This window comes from Sciurus carolinensis, chromosome 12 (genome assembly GCF_902686445.1).
Source record: "Sciurus carolinensis chromosome 12, mSciCar1.2, whole genome shotgun sequence".
Taxonomy (NCBI): Eukaryota; Metazoa; Chordata; class Mammalia; order Rodentia; family Sciuridae; genus Sciurus; species Sciurus carolinensis.
In genome coordinates this window covers 37,790,337-37,812,877 of record NC_062224.1, presented here as the reverse complement: position 1 = coordinate 37,812,877, position 22,541 = coordinate 37,790,337, and the positions used below count along the sequence as shown (strand labels likewise).

At 47.2% G+C, this 22,541-nt stretch overlaps 1 protein-coding gene across 1 annotated transcript; it reads left to right on the top strand.

The window, feature by feature from the left end:
* The first annotated feature begins 900 nt into the window (after positions 1–900).
* Positions 901–10,110, top strand: LOC124961246 (pyroglutamylated RF-amide peptide receptor-like). The gene is given in 5 exon segments (XM_047519915.1): positions 901–1,183; positions 1,583–1,710; positions 7,191–7,426; positions 8,900–8,997; positions 9,710–10,110. Coding segments are annotated over 5 exon segments (1,146 nt in total).
* Positions 10,111–22,541: the final 12,431 nt, after the last annotated feature.

The window sequence follows — 22,541 nt, the reverse complement described above, 5'->3', positions numbered from 1 at the left end:
TGCCTGAAATGGAACACAGGAACCCTAGCTCATTTTCTCCACAGAGTCTCCTCCACACCACCAATGAACACCTCGCCTCTTCCCCAGGGATTCGTGGGACTGCCTGATCATACATCACTTCCAACCTCCCCAGCTGTCCAGGACTAGTGTTGATTGCAAATGCTTTCAGCATATTTGAATATTGCAAAGGAAAACTCTTCCACCCCTTTGTCCTTCATTTCATGAGTTGAGGTAGTTATGTATGGGACCTTTACTTTTGTACATGCATTTTCAACTTCCAAAAAACTTCTTCTAGGATTTTGATTGTCATTTCAATAACCTGCATATTGTTTTGGAGATAGTCAACATCTACAGCACTGTGTGTGCAGTATGAAGGCAGGTGGGTTCCATGTGTCAAGACCCAACAAGGCCCCTCAAGATCCGAGCTGCCAGGTCAGTGTCCACATTTAACTTTCCCTGCCAGTGGTGGTCAGCAGGTTCTAGCCCTCAGGTCTGTTTCCGTTACATGTAAGGAAACATGTTGGAATTTCTTCAGAGTCTTAAGTTAAGGGAAATGGTTCACCCACACTGACTGCCTCATTTTCAGGGTGGGTTCCTGACACAAAGTGGGGACATCTGGGTTTAAGAAGATCCTGACCTAGTAAGTCACCAACAAGCTGCTCTGAAAAGAAATTTTTCAAGATCAAGATAAAGCCCTCAAAAGCAAAAAATATATGATCGCTGAAATTACACATAAAAGTGTTGGAAGAAAAAGAAAATGCATCCCCACAGACAGAATCTACAAACAAAACAATCCATATGAACAGAAGGTGTGCCCATGGGAGGATCCATCCAGGATCCCAGCCTCTGATCAGTGGGACTCCCCACCAAAGCACCAGATGGCTTAGAGATGAGGCGGTGATGTCTCCAGGGCAGAAGACTTCCAGGGCCCCAGGAGGAGGAGGCAGCCACACACGCTTCTCACTTTCCCAGAGTCCCAGCTGCAAGGAGATCAACCCAGAGTCAAGTGGAAACCAGACTGGCAACGGCAACAGCAATTGGATGCCAGAGGTTGAGAAAGCAGATCTTAGCACTCCTGAGGAAGGCAAACTGATGGAAGTCCCAGCTACAGCCACGTGCAGAGGCCCAGGAGCTGGAGGTGGCTTGCTTTTTATCTTGAAGAAGATATTTGGAAAAGATTCATGTAAAGACAAGAATAAAACACAAGGGATAAGAAGTTGTGAAATTAAAGGAACTGAAGAAGGAATTCTTACAAACCCAGTTTAAAGAAGACAGCTGTAGCAGCAGCTGATAAGAAGAAAATGAAACAGAGCATAGACTGCAGTCATCAGAACTGGAAGTTGATGGTCTTCCAGAACAAAGTCCCAGGAGGCCAGATGCTCAACTGAGCCTAAGCAGCACTGTGGCATGCTGGGAGTTGGGCCAACGCCTTCCAGACACTGCCAATGCTGCTGCTGCTGGCAGTACTGGCATGGCCAATAGCTGTGAGTAAGTTTTCAGGGGGTCCAACCACTGTCCTCAGGCAGATGCTTGCTGAGGATCCTACAAGACACATACCACTGTCCTCATCTATATTTTATAGGTGTGGAAACCCAGAACCAGAGAAGACAGGTGCTGCTGTCTGGATCTGGCTCCAGAGCACTCTCCAAAGGCCCTAGTGTCATAGGTCTGGGCCTCACTGTGGCCTTGGAGACAGGTGGAACTCCGGAGGTGGGGCTGTGAAGTGATCATCAGGTCACTGGGTGGGTATGGCCCTCAGAATGGATTAGTGCTGTTCTCACAGAGTAAGTTCTCATGATCGAGGTATACAGAGCAAGACTGGCCTCTGCTTGGCTTCTGACTTGATCTGTCATCGATGGTTCTGTTCCTCTCTTGTGCGTTCCTGCCACCTTTCCATCTGCCTTGCCATGATGGAGCAGAAGGGGCCTCTACCAGAGCCTAACAGATGAGCCACCCAGTTTTGGACTTCCTCCCTCCATGACTGAGCAAATGAACCTCTGTTCTTTATCAAGTACCCAACCCCAGGTGTTTTGTGATAGCAACTTAGAGTGGACTAATGTATTAGGTTGTTAGCTTTAGGTCACACAGTTAGCCAGCAGTGGGCCCTTGATGCTTTCCCAGGCAGCCCGAATTTAGGAGCCTGTACTTTATCCATTGTACTGTTGATGGAAAGTACATGTTTCTTCTTCCAACTGCAAAAATAAATGCAATCCAAAACTCCAGGGAAAATACTCTACCAAAAAATCATGGCCCATATATAAAGCAAAAAACAGTATGGTAGACTTCAGAGCAAAATGTAGATGCCTGAGGATCTTGACCACATAATCACAGGATCCATGGAAAAGTTCACTGTGATATGAGGGATCAAACTATTCATCAACGTGATCATAAGCATGGTCACAAGCAGCAAGAAGGACCCTTGAGGAATTGGAACTGCTCAGAGTCTTCACTGTGCAGCTGGTAATAAAATCATGCACAGCATGCACAAGAAAAGCCAGGAAGTTGGAATAAAATCAAGGGACCATGTGAAGGTCAAATCTTGATTGTGACATTGTACTGCACTTGCAGAATGTTGTTGTACGAGACTGGGCAGAGAAGCACAGGGGCTCTCTGCCATATCATTTATCTCTGCTACTTGTGAATCCACAAATAATCTCCTTTCAATGAATAAAAAGAACAAAACAATGAGAACACAGTGCTGTTCAGGCAGGACAGGAGCAGCCCGCAGCCCCCAGCATATCTGGGCAGGGCCTGATGGCCCCCCAGGGCTGCTCACAGCAAGGCCACCTCCTGGCTGCTGGGCTCGCACTTCCCCTCTCCTCTGTCTGCTGGGCGCAGCTCACTCTCTTTCCTGCAGCATTTCAGTTCTTCTCAGTCTCTCTTGTTTGGGACAAGTGTCCTTCCTCAGGGCCAGCTTTGTCCTCCCATGAATCCAAAAGAAACCCCAGGGGACATGACTGGTCTTCTCTCCTGCCAGTTTGCCCACCACTTCTTCCCTTCTTCCCTAGGCCTGGCACTGGGGTTGTGTCTCCACTCCCTGCACTCTGCAGAGGCCTGTCATATGACAGGTGGGTGGTGATGGAGAGGACATTATCTAGGGAAGGCAGGGCTCACACCTTTGTAGAAGAATTTAGTAATTATGGTCCTCTTCTTCAGTCTGCAGTTAAAATCGCCAGGGTTGTCCACTTCAGGGTTTTCTGACGTCTCTAAGCTAGTGGGTGGCTTCTGTGCTGCAGCTCCAGTCACCAAAGCTGGACAGGCTGGAGACTGGAGCCCCTCCCAGGGCTCTGGACCCAACAGTCCTGGTCCTTGCTGGGAGTGCTTTCCAGTGATGGGATACCATGGTCTACTGCCCTGTGGACCTCAGCCATAGCATGTGTGGCAGTTCTGACCTGGGCCATTTTAAATTTGTACCCCACTCTCCTGTAGGACACAGCTGAGGTATGAAAGGATCCAGGGGCCCATAAAGCCCTGCCCAAAAGCCACACTGGGCAAAGCTAGAAACTTGCAGGCTGTATGGGGACAGGCGTGTGGATCCTCTGGACACAATTTGGTGTAGGAAATCAGGGTGATGGCATGCAATTGCTGCAGCCTGTGGGACCATGCTTTAGCATGACTGTATGAGACAGACTTTCTTTTGTAAAACTGAACATGCCCACTAATGTGGTTTTCTCCCACCTTGGAACAGATTCGTCACAGGCAGAGTGCTTATGCTCCTCAGTTACTTTCATGCCATTATAGTTCATTACATCATTTTCTAAACTAATAAGACATTTTTTAAGATCTTTTCTACGAATGAATGCTCTCTTTTCAAAATCCTGTTCCTTCCACTTGGATCCTTTTTAAAGTCACTGTCAGGCCACAGTGGACATGGACACCATCCCAGCTGTTTCTGTTTTCAGGCATGTTATCTCGTTTTTCCCTGGATCACAGACCTGCCCTCTCTGTGGCAGGGGTGTGACAAGCAGGTGGCAACCCTGCATCCTTTCCCACCAAGGGTGAAGTTTCATGTTGGGGAGAAGAGAAGAGTGAGTCCAGGCTGGACATGGCAGGTGGTTAGTTCTGAACACAGCATGGCTTCCGGACCTACTCGTCCAGGCAGATGATGGAGGTTTCCCACCAATAGGCAGATGCAGCAGACAGGAAAGCAGCATGGGCAGCCTGCATGGGAGGCTCAGGACTATCTTACCTTAGAGGCAGCAGAACACAGGAATACCAGTCACGGGGCACTGCTGTGGGAAAAGTACCTCCCAAAGAAAGAGACAGCAGGAAAGCATGTCAAAGTTTACTTGGACACAAGCAGCAGCTGGTATGAAGTCATTTCAGGAAAGGTGCTGGAGGAGCTGTGGGCCCAGGGCATCAGGCTGAAGCTTGGGCATGGACTTCCACAGGTGGGGACCAGGTGTTCTGGGTGGTGGCAGTGGAAGCAGATACCTTGTGAGCAAGGACCTCCCTTCTCAAGTCTCCGCTCCTGCGCTGGGACACCAAAGTGTCTTGCCTGTCCCTCTTCTCTTCCTCAGTAGGGTCTGCTGACATAGCCTGCCCGCCAGAGAGCACTGTTGCTCTAGAAGGAAGTTGTTGCCAGTAGGAGAAATGCAGGTGGATGTGGGATCACCAAACTATGGGGAAATCCCTGTGAGGCCGTGTTAAGAAACAGCTCTGCTCTCGTCATCAGGAGTCCTTCGGGGAAAAGCACAGATAGGCATCCTGAGAAACCAGTGTTCTGTGGAAGGATCTAGGCAATAGCAGTTCAAGTGGCTGATTTTGAGAGGAAATGTCACGAGGGACTTCTTGTTACAAAATAGCTTAGACTTGTCCGATTTGCCTTGGGACTGCTAAGGCGTGGAGCAGGCTGATGGAAGAGATGACAACAGAGAATTGACCACAACAGGAACTGATGGGAAAGGGAGGGTGGTGTGGAGGCTTGCTGCAGGGCAAGGGGCAGAGATGGACTCCCAGTTAGAACTGAAGGAAACAAACACCCAAGAGAAGAGGGCAGGTCACAGAAGCACATGCCCGTGGTCGCCAGAGTGCAGACCTGTATACCAGAAAGACCAGGGGCCGCACATCACAGAGACTTGTAGATGTGGTCAGGCAGCCCCTGTCAGGGGCCTTTCAGAAAGTGGTTTGAGGGTGTCAGGAGGCGAGCCTGTTCCATCGGGATCCATGTGAAGGGTAACATGACAGATCCCGGAACTTCAGTGTGGTGTGCAGTGCTCGAGTGGGCTCTTGAGCAGAGGATCTGTGAGCACATAGACAAGGAGACTAACACTTAGTGCGGCCACATCAAGACAGATGAGGGTGACGTGATATGATGGTTGGAGTCAGGCAGCTGGGTTCACACCCTTGCTCTTTCCACAAGTAGCCTGTAGATGTGAGCAAATTGTTTAACCCCTTTGAACCACAGTGTCTTTTATCTAGAAGATAAGTTTTTAAATTAGATGTCTTTTAATCATCCATTTAGCAACAAATAACCCATTAGCCCCAAGAGTTCAAATTGACCTCAGTTCTTTTAATTGGGCTGCCTGATGAGAGAACTGCCATTTACTAAAGAGCATGTTCTGTACTGGGCACTCAGGCCTTTTAACAACATGCATTGACTTGTGGCAGGTGGGTTTCTCTGATATCTTTTTATAAATGATGAAATTGAGTCTCAGTGTGGCCAACAGATCAGTCAGGAGTCAGAGTATATCCTGATACTGAGAAATCAATTGACGTGTATCCCATGTTATCATTATGGACAAAAATGAAAATGTTTGTGATGAGATAACACTACAGTGAACTCTGCAACACAATTCTTATCTGCTTGTTTGGTTATCCCTAAAATATACTAAAGTGCCCACGTGTCCATTTCATGAAAAGTTCCATCTGGCATTCCCTTATCCTTGAACTGGTCAACATTTTTATGAACAATTTGGTCAAAAGAATTGAGAAATCCAATCAAGCTTTCAGAAATAGTAGGGAAAATCCTACAAGAAATAGAATTGACAGTTATTCACATATTCATTTGTTCAAGCATCACATTTGTGTGAACTTTCTGTTGCTGTGTTAAAATACCTGAGAGAATCAACTTAAAGGAGAAAAGATTTCTTTTGGTTCACAGTCTCTGAGGCTTCAGTTGATGGTCTCTTGACTCTATTATTTTTGGGCCTAATCATAGGCCCAGAAACATCATGTCAGAAGGGCATGGCAGAGTGAAGCTGCTCTGCTCCCCTCGTAGCAGCCAGCAAGCACAGAGAGAGAGAGAGAGAGAGAGAGAGGGAGAGAGAGAGAGAGGGAGAGAGAGAGAGAGAGAGGAGGAGAGAGAGAGAGAGAGAGAGAGAGAGAGAGAGAGAGAGGAGAGAGAGAGAGAGAGAGAGAGAGAGAGAGATGGGGGGGAAGGGCCTGGGCCAATGCATACCTTTCCAGGGCACATCACAGAGCCTCCTTCCTCCCAGTTCCACCTTGCACACTTTCCACCATTGCAATAGTCCATGTGGCTGTGACTCCATCACTGGATGAAGCCCTGATGATCCAATCATGTCCCCAAAGTCCCACCTCTGAACATTGATGTGTTGGGGACTAGCCTTCAGCACATGAGCCTTTGGGGGACAATCCAGATCCAAACCACAACAACATCCAAAACAGGATTTGAGGTGAACTAACTTACTCGTGGTGTAAGTATTCAGACAGAGAAAAGGGTCACCACTGGAGTCCAATTTATCTTCCATCCCAGAATCCATCAATTGGCCTTTGATACCTTTCCAAGCAACCCACTAATTCCACTCTAAACTGTAGTAAAAATCGTGGCTTTCAGAACCTCTTGCTAGGAAGAAGTCTGAAAACTTCCAGACCTGGTCCTCAGCAACTGAGAAAGAAAAGGTCAATTAATTACCTCAGTGAATATTGAGCTTGCTGGCCTCTCACACAGAATGTTTTCAACCTATACTTCATTAATTGTGCTTTTTCAGCTGACTGAAAGCTTGTGGACCATGGAAATAAGAGTTGAGAAAGATAAAAATTGAAAGTAAAAGCACAAAACTCTGAAGATCTTGAGCAGTTGTGTGGGAAACTACTTTATAACCAAATAGTAGTGAGTAAGGCGATTCTCAGGGAGATACCCAGCAGCGAGTCTGAGGAGCTGAGCTTGGCAACTTCCGTCCTGGGGCTGCTACCTACTGGCCCTCCTGACCCTCTGTGTTCTTGTAAAGGTCAAGTACGACTTCCTATATGACCAAGAGCATGCATGCTGCCTGGAAGAGTGGGCCAGTCTGGTGCACCAGAGGGCCTACACTACCTTCATCCTGGACTCGCTCTTCTTGCTGCTGCTGCTTCCTCATGCTGGTCTTCTACGGCAAGATGGCTACATGCTCCAGGTCAAGAAGAGGGTGGGGGACTGCTCTGTGCTCCAGATCATTCACCGGAAGGAAATGTCCAAGATCACCATGTCGGTCCCATGAAATGCTCTTCTCTCTCCAAGTGCTCTCACTCAGTTATGCTGCGGGTGGGGCATTCGCCAGGAATCCAGAGCCCTCGGTGATTTAGTCAAAGCATCATTCTTTGTTCAAAGGTAGAGCATGGCTGGACTATAAAGTCTGAGGTTTTATGAGATGGCGTGTGAGGCAGGAAGAGCGAGGTCACCAACTCTGAGATCAGAACAGAAGCTCTGGCTATAGATAGAAACTTCCTTGGCATTCAGAACATGGTTACAATGTTATCTGTGTGTGAAGATGGTTTGGTGGGAGCTGAGGGCTGGTGCCAGGACCTGTGGTCCCCTGGGGCTCTCTCAGAGGCTGGCCAGCCATGATGTAGGCCGGCACCCTGGAGAGAGGTGCCTGCTTTACTCATAGTCAGAGGGGCCTGATACCTCCATTCTTCTCCCCACCAAGGATGTCACTCAAATACATGCAACAGCATGTGTGAAAATCCTTCCAAACTGGAGCACTGTATTTTATTATCTTTCTTTGTTCTAGTTAGTTACACATGATGGCAGAATGCATGTCAACTCATTGTACACAAAAGGAGCACAGCTTTTCCTTTCTCTGGTTGTGCATGATGTAGTCACACCATGGTGTAATCATACATGTATGTAGGGTAATGATGTCATCTCATTCCACCATCTTTCCCACCCCACACCCCCTCCTCTCCCTGCTCTCTCCCCTCTGCTCAATCCAAAGTTCCTCCATTTTTCCCTTGCCACTCCCCAATTATGGATCAACACCCACATGTCAGAGAAACCATTTGGCCTTTGGTTTTTGTAATTGACTAATTTCACTTAGCATGATATTTGGAGCATTTTTTTTTAAATTAGTATTATTGATATTTTATTTGTATCAAGGCTGTAGTTTCTGATCTGATTCACTAATAGCATTTTAAAACACTACTTACTGCTATGACACTGGCAGTCCACGTGTTTTATTTTACAGTCTGTACTTCATGACTCCTAGAATGCTAAGCAATGCCCAGTATGGAGAGGTCAAGCAAGTCCATGGGTTTCCATCAGTCCGAGTGTGCGGTGCCCCCTGGTGCTCACCTGTATAAAGAACTCTTTCCTCGGACTTAATAACGGACTATGTTTTTGTTCCGTTCTTGGGGCTCACACATTTCATAGACATTAACATTTTACTGTTAAGGGTGTGAATGGTCTTCCACATGCAGTGAGCAAGAGCGTGGCCGCTGAAGTTAGACAGCCTAAATTCAAATCCAAAGCACCCTTCGTTGGCCCTTCAACTTGGCAAAGGACCTCAGCTTCTCTGTGCCTCTGGCTGCACCTGTGTGGTGGTCTGACAGGAAGGTGTGTGGCAGAGTCTTCCCAGTCACCTGTTGAGCACCAGCTTGCAGTGAGCACACCCTTGATGGATGCCATCGGGGACACCTTGCCAGGGCAGGATGACCAACCAGTGTCTCCCTGTGGGTCTAGGAGGAAGAAGCGAGCGGTCATTGTGATGGCGATGATAGTGGCCCTCTTCACTGTGTGCTAGGTGCCATTCCATGTCATCCACATGATGAATGAGTACAGTGAGTGTCCTTGCCGGGTGAGGGCTTCTTGTTTGTGGGCTGCTGATGGGAGAGGAGTCTGTGGGATTTGTTCTCCCCACTTGAATAATCACATGCCAATTACAGAATGCCGTTCCTTCAGGCTGAGGACCACCAATCATTGTGTGGGAGGCAAGTAGTCACACCTATGACCAAGTTGTCAATAATCATGAAGACAAAGAGAAGCTTTGTGACTCTTCTCCCCCACGACCTCTGTTCTTCTTCCTGGTAACCTGTTCGAGACTGGCATCTCACAGACCTTCTTTATTTAGAACCAGCCTTCCCAGCATAGTTTTGAGAGGCTGAGGATTTTAGTCAGACCCTCAGTGAATCTTACCTGGTGACCCAGGACCCAGCGGGGGTCTTTGTGTAATCCTGATCTGGGAACACTAGCAAACATTCACAGGTGACTGTTGCTTCTAGCTGGCAGGACCCTTGGAGCCTTGGTTTGAAGGATAGTCCATGTGTGGGCACCAGGCTATACATGCAGGGCTAAGTTTCCTAAGAACACAGCCCCATCCTAGAGGTCATTTATTCAGATACCAGGTGTCTCCCCAAGTGGTCTTGAGAGTTTCCAGGCCTTTACCCACTGTAAGTGGTAAATGTAAGTTTGTGGTGAAGACAGGGCACGAACCACAGTCTGTTTAATTCTTGAAGAAACAAACAAGCATTCTAAAGTATTGCTTTATTCCAGGTAATTTCAAAAAGGAGTACGATAACATCACCATCAGGATGGTCTTTGCTATCGTGCAAATTATCGACTTTTCCAACTCCATCTGCAATCCCATCATTTACACATTTATGAATGAGAACTTCAAAAAAATTTTTTTGTCTGCCTTTTGCTATTGCCTAGTAAAAGAACACTTCTCCCAAGTGCAGCAACCTGGACACTTGGGGATTATGATGATGCAGAAGAAGTCAAAGCTGTCTGGGAGACAGAACCTGGTAGAGGAGACCAAGGTGGAAGGCTTCAGTGACAGAAACATTGAGATCAAGATGTGGGAGCCACCACCAGGCCCCAGGAACCTCAAGCGCCTGCTTGCCCTCTTCAGCTGGGAATGCTTAGAGAGCCCTGCCCCAGGCAGTGGGTGTTAACTGGAACAGCGCTGGGGTCATCATTCAGGCTATAATCGCAGATCAGGTTGAGCCAAGGTCAGAGACTTTATTTTTAAAACAATGACAAGAAGGAAATATATCATTTTTTCCAGTTTAATCTTGCATGGCACATGAAGTATTAAACCATCCTTGTTGATCATTAAAGTGGTATTTTAACTGTCTTGTACAGAAATCTTTGTTCTTGGCCAGCAGTTTTCCCCTGTGCAGTCAATAGTGTGACTTTCTGTGAATTACTAAATTGAATGAAAACATAAAGCTGTGACTTCTTCCTGACTGTTAGGTTAACGGCTGAAGGCCGGGCTGGAATTTTTAGTGCCCTGGTGGCTTCAGGGGATGTGGTCTTTTGCGCACAAAGTCTATGCCATGAAGTCAAAGAATATGGGAAGCAGCGAGGCCCAGGGGCAGACGCCTGTGTGGCAGCTTTGTGTAGCTCTGGAGTGCCCACTCTGAGCTCTCTGTCTGCCTTTGTCTCGCCTGAATGGCCGGCAGGCCTGCTCTACTTGCAGTCCCTGGGGATACAGTGTGGCCAGGGTGGAAGGGCCCCTGTCTTCTGAGCTCCTTAGCTCCACAGCCTTGTCCCAGCTGCTCCCCCAGTTCCTCTTCTGCCCCGGTTCCTCTGAGGTCTGCCTGGCACTGCACAACTTCCCTGTGCCTATTCTATAACTGGTGCCTCGGATCCCAAGAAGAGTTGGAGGTGCCATTTGTTGATGGACTGTGAAGTACTGAGACCCCTCTACCAGTTTCCACTAATATTTTTAGCCCTTTATTTTCACTAGCAGAATGGGAGACTCTTCCTACATGGAAGAGACTTTCCACATAGTAAGTAGATGAGGGAGGGTCCACACCGTACCCGTGACATTTTGCTGTGCCCAAGGCTGAGCCCCAGAGATGGCCCAGGGGGGAAATCGAGTCCCCACTAGTGTTCCTCCCTCAGCCTCCTTGAACCCAATCCCACTCTCTTCAGTCTTCCAACTCCTGACTGTCAGGGACCCCAAGGCCACTGTACTGCCCCATTGTTGCCCCTCTAAATCTGAGATTCCCAGAGCCCTAACAGTCTCTTGGTCAAGATGACTTTTATGCTCCTAGTTTTCCAGCACTCACTCATCCAGTGATGTAACAGGAAGGAAGAGAAGTCCAGTAACTCTCAGGACCTTTTAGGATTTAAGCTTTAAGACTTGGGAACCAAAGAACCCAGGTCATTCAAACCCTTGAGTTACCTTTAACTTTAGATGTCGAAGCTTGTGTGATTGACAGTGATGAAGTGTGTGGCCATAGGAAAATGCCAAGGAACCATAGAAACTAGAGCAGAGATGGGGCAGAGGGCCCAGCTCAGGTGGAGATGGGTCATCTTATAATTTACCTGCCATGTCCAGTTGCCCTGTGGCAGCACACTGTCGTTAAACATTGACCATTAAAAGTGGATCAGATTCACTGATGTGGGCTCTCCTTACTTAACCAGGAAGTATTTGTCTGACAGTCTAAACAGGGTACACATGCTCCAGAGAGGACAGAGAAAAATGACCCATCAATGGCTGTTGACTACTTAATTTTTGGTTTTCTGAAATGCTTAAGCCTTGGAGAGCTTGGTATAGGAACATGCAGGTACTAGGTACTGATGACTGTTTACTGTAGAATCTCTGGACATCCCAGGAAGCTCCTTTTATACACAGCATCCCCTGCTTTGTTTGAAAGTGCAGAAGGAGCACAGGGGAGCCCATGACGGAGGGTGTCCTTCTGTTGGTCAAAGCTCTGGGCCCGTCTGGAGGCCAAGTGGGGAGGATGGTGGGCGTTCTGGTTTGGGGAGGCCCCTGAAGACTGCCTGGTGACCGCCCTCTCCCTCATGTCTGACCTCCTGGCACCATCTTTCAGCCCTGCCACTGCCCAGCCCGCTTTTCCCACCAGATTCTCTTCTGTAGACCTCACTCATGTCCCCCACCTGGTTTTCCTTTATCTGGTGCCTGGAGTGAGAACTGAAAGGCTTCCTGAGATCCAGGAAGAAGAGCTGAGGTACAGAAAACTCATTTTCCATGTATCGACAGGGTGAGACATCTGGGGAGGCAGGAAAAAGGTCTGTTCACGGCTAGAACCTGTGAGCCTGTTTTTGGTTTTAAATCAGTGCCAAAGGGTGGTGGACATTTTTCTCCTCCTACCCAGAGCATGCCCTGCTTCTACAGCCTGGGGAGGTTCTGGACGGCAGTGCTGTGCATCCTATTTTTGTTAAGGACCAACCCTAGATCCAGAGTAATTTTAAAAAGAAGAACTCAGTGGCAGACCTTTACTGCCTCCCTCAAGGTCTTATAATAAATCACAGTAACCAGAACAGGACAGTGGCCTGAGGGCAGGTATTCAGCAAATACAAAAGCATGCAATATCAGATAAGACAGATGCACGAACGTGTTCAGATTGCCCTGGTCAAGGGGGCAACACAATTCAGTGGAGAGTTAATCCTTTCAAATAAATGTCCCAGAACTGTTCAATATCCAACTATCAAAAGTAGGACCTTGATCTATAAGCTATACACAATAACTAACTCATTATGTACCATAGATTTAAACATAAGAGAGAAATCTATGAGATACCTAGAAGAAAATTCTTGTACCCTGGATCAATTGGGCAATAAATGCAGAAAACATAAAGGAAATAAGTGATAGAATTAAATTTTCCAAACTTCATGACTTCTGCTGTTTGAAAGGCACTGCTTCAAAAATGAAAAATGAGCCATAGATTACAAGGAAATGTGCACAAACCTATGTGGTGAAGAGCACAACTCCATCATTTATGAAAAACTCTTACAACTCCATAAGAACACCGGCAAACTATTTGATCAAGCACTCCACCTAAAAAGGCACAGGAATCTCCAATAAGCATATGAAAGCATGCTCAATGTCTGTAGTCATCAGATAACTAGGAGCTGATGTGACAATTATACACTGGTGCAGAGCCACCAGAATAAAAAGCATTGGCAGTGCTGAGTAACCAGAATTCTCATGTGGGCTTGGTGAGGATAGGAGATGGCACAGTCACCTGGGAAATAGGTGCATTTATTCTGCAACCCAGGAATTCACCCCTGGATATTCTTCCGAGAGTCATTAAAATATATAATCATAAAAAACCTGGACAAAAGTATTCATAACAGTTTAATTCATAATAAAAAAATAAATGGAACCAAACCAGTGTTCATCAGCTGATGAATAGATAGACAAATTGTGATAAAGCTACCAGAGTGCATGACACTCACTCAGCAACAACAAGGAGTTAGCTAATTTTGCTTGATATATGCAACATAATTTCCAAAGCATCATGCCAAGTGAGAGAAGCCCCACATGAAAGACTATATACTCCATGATGGCATTTCCATGAAATTCCAGAGAACACAAAGGTCCAGGGCAGAAAACAGTCAGGTGGTTGCTAGGAGCTGGCTAAGTTCAGGCAACTGAAAACAAGCAGTGTGACAGACTATTTTGAATCATAGAAATGAAATTTTGATTCCGATTATGCTCACTTGACTTCAGATATTTGTCAAAATTCACTGAGTTTTATACTTTAAAAGATGAATTTCTTACACAGGACTTATGCTTCTGACCTGAAGAGTAAGGCCCACCACAGCAGGGAAGGTCTCTGAAACTGCCTGCCACCCCTCTGACCAGATATGGGTTCCACTGTTTCCTCCTGGGTGAACACAGACCAGCTGCTCCTAAGGGTGAGTGCTGAGGCAGGTGTCCCCAACCCAGATGGCCTGATTCCCTAATCCAACTTCTACAAACCTGGGTGGAGTGTGACCAATGACAGTAGGTCATCACAGACCTGAGCAGTGACCTGGGAGTCCTGTGGTGCCGCAGGACCTGGCTGTGGGTCACAATGGCCACAGGCATGCTGTGTGCAGCTGCTGGTCAGGAAGGTGTGATGCTTCTCAGCTCATCAGAGGCGAGTCAGAGAGGTGCACAGGACACGGTGGACAATAGAGCAGAGTCCTGTAGACAGGGGTCTGTTTGCTTTCCCCTCATTATGCAGTCCTGATGAAGACCTGAGCCTGCCTGGGTCATCTAAAGAGGGTCGTCTTGGCCCAGGTTACTTGTGACATGATGTTACTTACATCTGATCAGCAAAATGAAAAAAATAATGGGGAAGATTCCACTCTAGAAGACTACATGTGCCCAGGAAGTGAGAGATGGTAGAGATGAGTTGGAGAAATTTAGAGCAGTCTCCCTGGGGAGGTGTTCAGGGGTGGACGCAACTTTACATATGTCACCAGCCTTTATACCCTGAACTCCTACCTGAACTCCTACCACCAACCCAGTCACAAGCCCTCGGGGTCTGGGCATCTCTCTCTGCTCCAGGGGACACAGCTTTGACCTTCCACTGGTGGAGTGGAGGCTGCTGGCTTTCAGTGTGTCCCAAAGTGTGTGGTGTACTGTGGCACCTGGCTGTGATACAGCAGACTGTGGCTGAGTCCACATGGCCCAGAGACCCCATGGTGCAGGTTACAGCACACAAGAAAGTCCATCATTTGGCTCAGTTGACCTGTAAGACACTGTAGTCCTTAGATGTCTGTCTGTGTAGACAAGGGTGCATCCTGGGGCCTCTGGTGGGTCCCAGTGTGGGAGCTGCAGGACTTCTGGAGCAAGTGGCCCATCTGCAGTTACAGCTGTCCACCGTCCAGTGAGGCCAGGTGGACACCACATGCTCTCTCCAGTGCTCAATGGCCAGAACATCTTGGTATGAATGGCCCTGTCATTATCACTAGCATCAGTAACAAATGGAAGTCATGCCTCCAGGATCACAGGGAGCAGGTGCAGAGCACACAGGTGAGCTGCCCATGATTCCCCTCATGGCCACCATGCCCTGGGGCTCACATCTGCACTGTCCATGGCTGAGAGGCCAGCCGTCTCCCACCCAGGCTTCTGTGGGTCGGTTTCCCATCACAGCTGCCAGCTGTTGCTAATGTGCCATGGTGTGCTGTCCGGTACCCGCATGGCGAGGATGCTTATGTCTTTGGGATGGTTCATTCCATCATTACAAATTGTCCCCTTTTGTCTTTCAGCAATAGGGACATCTTCAAGCAAAAACTGAATTATTAAAAACCATTTCATTTCTAAGTATATTTAATGTAATGTTAAAAAGAATAGAAGTACTAAGTTAAAAATAGAAAAATAATGTAAAAGTGTGGGGGGCGTGGCTCAGTGACCAGGTACTCTCCCTGCATGCTTGAGGCCCTGGCCATGATTCCCAGCACTACAACAAACAAAAACAAACAACACACACCATGGGGAGAACCCAGGAGCACCCACCAAGGAGAGCGTGGTGGGGGTGGGCAGCCACCACACCTTGTTTCCTGAGTACTAACCACAGGTTGGGCAGCAGTGTGTGCCGTGACACCTGCAGCCCCACTCCAAAGGTCTGAGCGAACTTGACCTTCTCCCCCCCACCTAGTGGACAGAGCAAATCCTCTCCAGCCACTCACCAGGACTCTGGTTTACATCCTGCCACTTACCCCATTCCAGATAGTGATCTGCAAGGCTGGCAGGCTCTGGATAATGCTGAGAGGTGGCTTCTACCTGTAAGCGGCATTGGACGTATTGCTGGATGAAGCATTCATAGACTTGCTGGGGAAGCACGGGTCCTCCCACACTGAAACAGAACCTGCTGCAAGCACAGACAGGCAAGGCTCTTCTCTATTCAACAAATAGTTCTGACACTCAGGCAGAGAGTCCCCTTCCATTCCAGATCAAGAAAATTCTTTCTTCTCTATACCACATAAGTTTGGCAAAGGTTGGCTAATTAAATAACAGGAAAGAAATTTATAAAACCCAGGTGACTCGTAAGCTTTAAAGGCGGCCATAGCTTTACTGACTCAGACCTCGGGCCCCCTCTGCAGCTGACCCAAACTTTTGTTTTTCAGAACTAATAATATGACTTATTGATTATTATCATTTTCAAATTTTTTGGCACTGGGGAATGAACACAGAGGTACTTAACCACTGAGCCACATCCTCAGACCTTTTTATGTTTTATTTTGAAAGAGAGTCTTGCTAAGTTTCTTAGGGCCTCACTCCTGCTATTGCTGAGGATGGCCTCAAACTTGGAATCCTCCTGCCTCAGCCTCCTGTAATTTACTGATTTTAAAAAAAGAAATAAATGAGCTAACGTGGAATTAAGAATGAACAATGGGGGGTGGAACAGGAGTAAATGAACAGTTGCTCCGACCCAGGTTCACCAGTTCACCAGGTCAGCGTCCTTGGCTGCTGCTGCTGTCTGCAGGAATACACTAACTCAGGAAATCTTACTCACAGAAAAGACATTTTTTAAAAAAATCTATCACTATTGACTTAGAAAATGCAACTCTTAAGAAATTTGAAGGAAAGAACAGATGAGAAATTGCATTAGGTGTCCTCCCTGAGGGGAGGGGTCATGCAGGTGGGACAACCACTCTCTGATTCCACTGAGGGGGGTCAGAAGCAGGTGTGGAAAGTCTCCTCCTACAGAAGGGAGTGAAAACATGTGTATTCCTCTCCCCCTTAGATCCTGTGAGAATGGTCTTAGAGGAGCAGCCAGAACCCAGCACGCTAAGGAAGAAGAGGGCATCAGAGGGAATGAGGGTTCTCCGTGTCTTGATGAAAACTGAATGTTGATCATGTGATTATGTAATGGAGGGTAACAGGAAGTTGTGCCAGAGCAGAGAATGTGCTCCTCAGCAGAACATTGGCTGGGAGCTTTTACTTTCAGCTAATGGGGAGGTGGGAGGAGATGGGGGAAGTGGAACTGGGGAGCTCCCATGTCTCCAGAGAACACCTGGCCATCCTGGTTAGTCCATCAAGCACCAGGAACAGAACTGCATCCCCAGGGTGTTCATCCTCAGTTTGCCCAGAACACACCTGTTTCTTCCGTAAAGAGATCAGAGGCGTCTGGGTGAGTGGCCCAGTTGATGTCAGTATTGGCAGATTCTGGAGGGCTGGAGTGCCCATGCCTGATGACTGGCTCCACACCATCACCCTGAGCCATGGCCAGCCCCTGGCCCCTGCAGCCTCTGACCCCAAACACACTTTTCTCTATTCTTAAAGGATGTTAGATGTTTTGGAAAACCCTGAGAAATGGAGGAGCAAGACTAAAGTAAAGAGGTAGAAAACTCCAGTAGAAAAATCAAGTAGTGTAAGACAGCAAAAGAGAACTTAGAAATAAAGTCATTGGTACCCTCACAGAGCCCGAGAGTCTGCTTTTGTAAAATCTTGATCGAGTGTGCCATAAGAAGGAAGAACCGGATTAACAAAGCTCTGGGCAATTAAAGGCAGATTGCCAGGTTCTCATCTTTATCTCCCAGGAGCTGGAGGAACCTCCGGCGACTCCTGCAGAGGTGCTCTGCACCATGGCAGGGGAAGCCTCTGGGGGCCTGAGTCCCATCAGAGCTCAGCCTGGGAACTGGCGCTTTCCCCAGTGATCTGAGGACAGATCTGCAGAGGGGACATTTATGGTTTTTTCATTTTCTTAAGCTTCTTTGGTAATTTCTGGGAGGTTTCCTAATCTGACATTCTTGCCCAGTAGCTGCTCCGCTGTACCTCTGAGCTGTCGTTCCCTTTTCCTGCTGCGGGACACCCTCACTGTCCAGGAGCACATTTGTCAGGCTTACTTCAATTCTCTAACCCCATTCCATTTATCTTGCCTGGTGACTATGGACTGAGTTTCCACCTTTCTCTGATAACAGCTGTGTTCCTCAGACATCTTCTAACTTACCTGTGATTTCACTCACCTCCCAGAGGACAGGCAATCTCACCTGGAGATAGGCACAGTGCCCGGGTGGTTCCTGAGCTGGCCCTACCAGGTGCTCTCTTTGTGATTTAGAGGACAGTCATGGTGGTGTGCAGCTCTGACATCCCAGATGACTCAGTCCTGTGGCCTCGGACCCTGCTGTCCAGCTGGCTATCTTGACAGCAGAATTCCTTAGTCCAGTGAGGATTAAGTCATCTATGTTGCTGTCCTTCTTATTTTTCTGCCTAACCAATATGCATTTGTCTAATGACTTCCATGTGCTATGTTTGGATTTGGAAGACAGTTTTCTCGGGCTGTTGCTGAACTTGGTCTACAGGATGGGATATAACTTAGCAAAGCTAAACAATTAGCTTGAAGACAAGTGTAGGCTCACAACTTTATTATCACTCATGTTCTAAATTTTCAAGAACACGAGGAAGCTAGCATTTATAAAATGTGCAAAAATTAGAATATTTTTGCCCTTGAAATAATAATTCATGCTTTGGTGTACAGCCTTAGTAAGGGTACTGAAGTGAGAATAATCTCAGGATTTCTGATCTTGGTATTAGTCATTTCTCAATAAGGCAGAAGATACATATAGAAATTAAGGACCAAAGATTTGTTGGAAGAGAGCACATGTGTTACCATGGATACTTGCACAGGTGCTGGGGAGTCAGGCAGACAACTGGGGAGAACGGAAACAGGAGGTTGAGACCAGTTCTGGTAGCAGTGGTCCGGGGGAGAAGTCATGTCCTAGGTAAGGAAAACGCTTTCAATAAAGACTCCTGGGCATGGTTAGGGAGCATTTTGTAGGAATTAGAATAAAATGGTTTGAGGCAAATTGATCTACTGGGCTAGGTCCAGGGTTTAGAGGTTAGACTGTGCAGGAAGGAACCAGGGCAGTCACCTGTGGGGAAGGTGATCACCAGGGAAGGTTGAGGGGCCTCCTGAGTGGACAGTGGGGCAAAAATAAAGCAAGACTTCACAGGCCAGTGGTCAAACAAGGCACCATGGTCTGACCACATTTTCTACCAATGCCAAGGAGAAAATGGGGTTGTCTGCAGAGTATAGATCAGCAGAGATGGGGAGTTCAAAAAGAGATATTTTCCTAAAATGTAAGCTGTCCTGTTTTTAATAATGTCAGAAAATGATGAGAAAGCAGGGGTAGGGATGGGGAGCAAACCTGGACAGTACTGAGCAGATATGAAAGTCACCTGAGTCACCAGGCACATGGTAGGCTGGAAGATACAGGTGGGACAGACTTCTATGAACACTCGAGCCTGAAGGTCATCTTGTTATTGTCCAGCTGGAGCCTGGATGTGACTGAGCTGCTGGAGACCACTTCTCTCCCAGTGCTCTGAATGAACAAGGAGACTGGTTCTCACTTTTGGGCCTCTGGGCCTTGCAGATGACCTAGAAGGATGCAGTGTCCTTGGGAAATGCAGTAGGAGAAGTGCTGGATAATAGACTGCCGGAGAAATAACCCAAGTGTTGTTCCCCTGGGTAGGGACAAGGTTTGTCTCCCAAGCTGCTCTTTCCTGAGCATGAGCCCATGTCATAGATGGGATCAAACACAGAGCTGAACCTCCAAGATGTCATATTTGCTGGGCAGAGACGGGTGAGAAAACTCCGTGTTTTTGTGTTTTCTGAACCATCTATACATTTTATAGGTTTTTTGCCCACTCACAATGTGCTACAGGGGATAAGTCCACCAGACAATGAGGTTCCTTCCCCATGGCGTAGACAAAGCACTGCATTTTTTCCGCAGAGCTCCACCTAAATTGACCTCCCCACAGATGCCTGAGGCACATCGTCCCAGGGTGCATGCCTCTGGCCCCATTCCTGGCCTGCCTTCTGGGTTTTCCATCCACCTGTAACATGTACATGCAGGTAGATTTCCATGTGTGTTGGGGCAGGCTCACCTCCATTCACCCTCTCTGTGCACCAGGATCTGGGTGGTCATATGAATATGCCTGGCAGTTTGTTTCAGTAGATCATCAGGGTCATTGTGTCAATGGCAGCTCTGGACACTGTGGGGATAGGGGCATCCTGGGCTGCTCTGTTGCTTGCAACTCCTTGTTGTTTTTCTTGTCGGACTAGCTCAGACACAGGGTAAGTGGTGTGGAGTCAAGACCCAGACTCCAGGAGTTGGGTGGAAGCAAGCTTGTGGTGAGCATCTTGAAACTCGTTTATTGCAGGAACAACTATACATTTTATAGGTTTTTTGCCCAATCACAATGTGCTACAGGGGATCAGACCACCAGACAATGAGGTTCCTACACAGGTTCCCTTGGTAACACTGAGTCAATTTGGGGCAGTTATGTACTTTCCTAGGTGGCTGAAGTGGAACGCTCCTCCCTGTAGGTTTTCCTCACACACTTGAGACCTTCATTGCTGCCAGCCAAGAACTTGGATTTCTCCCAAAAGCTCGTGGTCTTGCCCAGTGAGTCTCACTAGCCTCTTTCAGGAGACCCTGGGCTTGGTCTTACTTATCCTGTTCTGTACATTGAGCTCTCTGAGGACCCCAGTATCTGGCTTGGTCCTCCTCATCTGGCTGCCTGGTCTCTGCCTGCCTCCTGTGGATGCTGGCACTTTCCGGCCCTAGTGGTGGTAAAGAAAAGGGGTGAAGCCCTGCAGAGGCACCTGTCCACACAGGAATGTTTAAGCTCTTTCCCATGAATATCTCCTTCCCCAGGTCTCTTACTTGAACTACCTTACTCCCAGCTCCAGAACCTTCCATGACCAGCAGAAACCCAGTGGTTGGTTTAGGGATGAACACATGGCCAGTCAGCTCAGGCCTGTCCTGCCCATTTGGGAGTGGAAAAGTTTTCACTTTCCTGCACACTTGGGATCAGTGCCCAGACACTTGGGAATGGTGATCGAACAAGTGAGTCAGGGAAGAGGAGCAGACACCAGACCAGGGAGATCAGCTCCAGGGGTGCTCAGATATGTGTTCTATTTACATGCATTTGTTCAAGTCATTCACAAATTATTATTTTTTTGTCATTTGCCACAAAAAAAATACAAGCAGTTGAATGCATATTTCACTTACTGCTTGGAGTTCAAAGTGCAAAGGAATCCCTGGAGGACTGTGCCCTGAGGTTTTCTGGGAGCTCATTCACTTGCTCATTCAACACATCTGCTTGGGGCCTGTTCCATACCAGCAATGTTTCTCACTCTGAAACACAGTGATGAACCAACAGACCTGGCCTCTGATCAGTAAAGGGCATGCTTTCTGGGAGGCTGGACAGGTCAAGGAGAGACCACCTGGAATCAAGGTAGGATGAAACAAAGAGACACACAGCTGCCAACAGGCGGAGTAGGCAGGCTTTGCCAGTGCACGGGCTGCTGGTGGGTGCAGAGAGCTGGATCCAGGCTCCTGTAGCGTGTGAGCGGGTGGACAGTACCCCTTATGAAGGCAGAGACTCTGGGGGAGAGCAGGGTGTTCAATGGTTAGATATGTTAAGCTGACTCACTTTTAAACTTCCAAGAGATCCCCAAATCCAAGTAAGTAGATTGGTAAAGCATTAAGTATCTTCTTTGCCAACTGGCTTCAATTGCCACTCAATTATGTCACGTTTAATACCGTGTGAATTGCATTTATGTCTTATCTTGCCAAATAATCCAAAGGCCCCTGGGAGGGAAAGGAATAGGATACGTACATTGTATAAGCATACCAAAGCCTGGCACTTTGGACTTCATAGCGATGCTGTCTGTTTGTTGATCTGAGTTGGTGTGTACCTTTCTTTTGTCCCCCAGAGTCATGTGGGTTTATTCTCACTCTGTATTGATAAACATTCCAAATGCTTTCTGGGCAAACAAGGCTGTGGTCTTGAATCACTGCTCTTGAGAATGTACCCAATGTTTCATATCTCTCCATCATGAAAGTCTTGAAAGTTCCAATGGGCAGCCTCAGAGCTTCCACAGAGGACAATGGAAGAGGGCCTTGACCAAAGCTCGGGGTTTGGATGCTCATCTGTTGGTCGAGAGAGGAGAGGTCAGAAGTGACTGCCTTGGTTACCCCAAGAAGACGGACTCTGATCCGGGTAGAGGATGATTGCCGTGACCTGGAGCAAACACACTGGTGTCCCCATATGCCCAACCACCTTATTCTGGTGTGGACAGAGCAGGGCTGGCTGCAGCAGGTTCACTCAGCAGCCTCCACCACTTGGGTGAGGGCTTCATCCCTGAGGCTCTCAAGGCCACTAGTTATAGAACAAGGCGAGGTGATTCAGGGAGAGTCTAGTGATTGAAAGTCTAAAACTAAAAATTCAGACATGTAAAGCACAATATTTCAATTTTTCTAGAAACATGATTTTCAAAAGGAAAAAAGGGACAGATGAAATGCATAATTTAATAGAGATAAAAGAAACAAAAGATAAGCTTTCTTTTGGTAAAAAGAATAGAGTTGAGATACATGATAAAAATAAGTGCATTTAGGTAAATGAATAATTTAAATTGGAATAGTGCAAACAAAATTTTACCTCCATTAGCTGTTTGGGGTCATTTATCTGATGATTGCCTGATGTTTTCAAAGCATGGAGAGAATGAAACTCAAGACCTAAAAGGAAAGCAAATATTCTTATTTTGTCCTCTATGATTCAAGTACAAAACAGTACGTGAATTTCAAATTTAAAAATTTTCAGATTTAAAATTTTGTATTGCCTCAT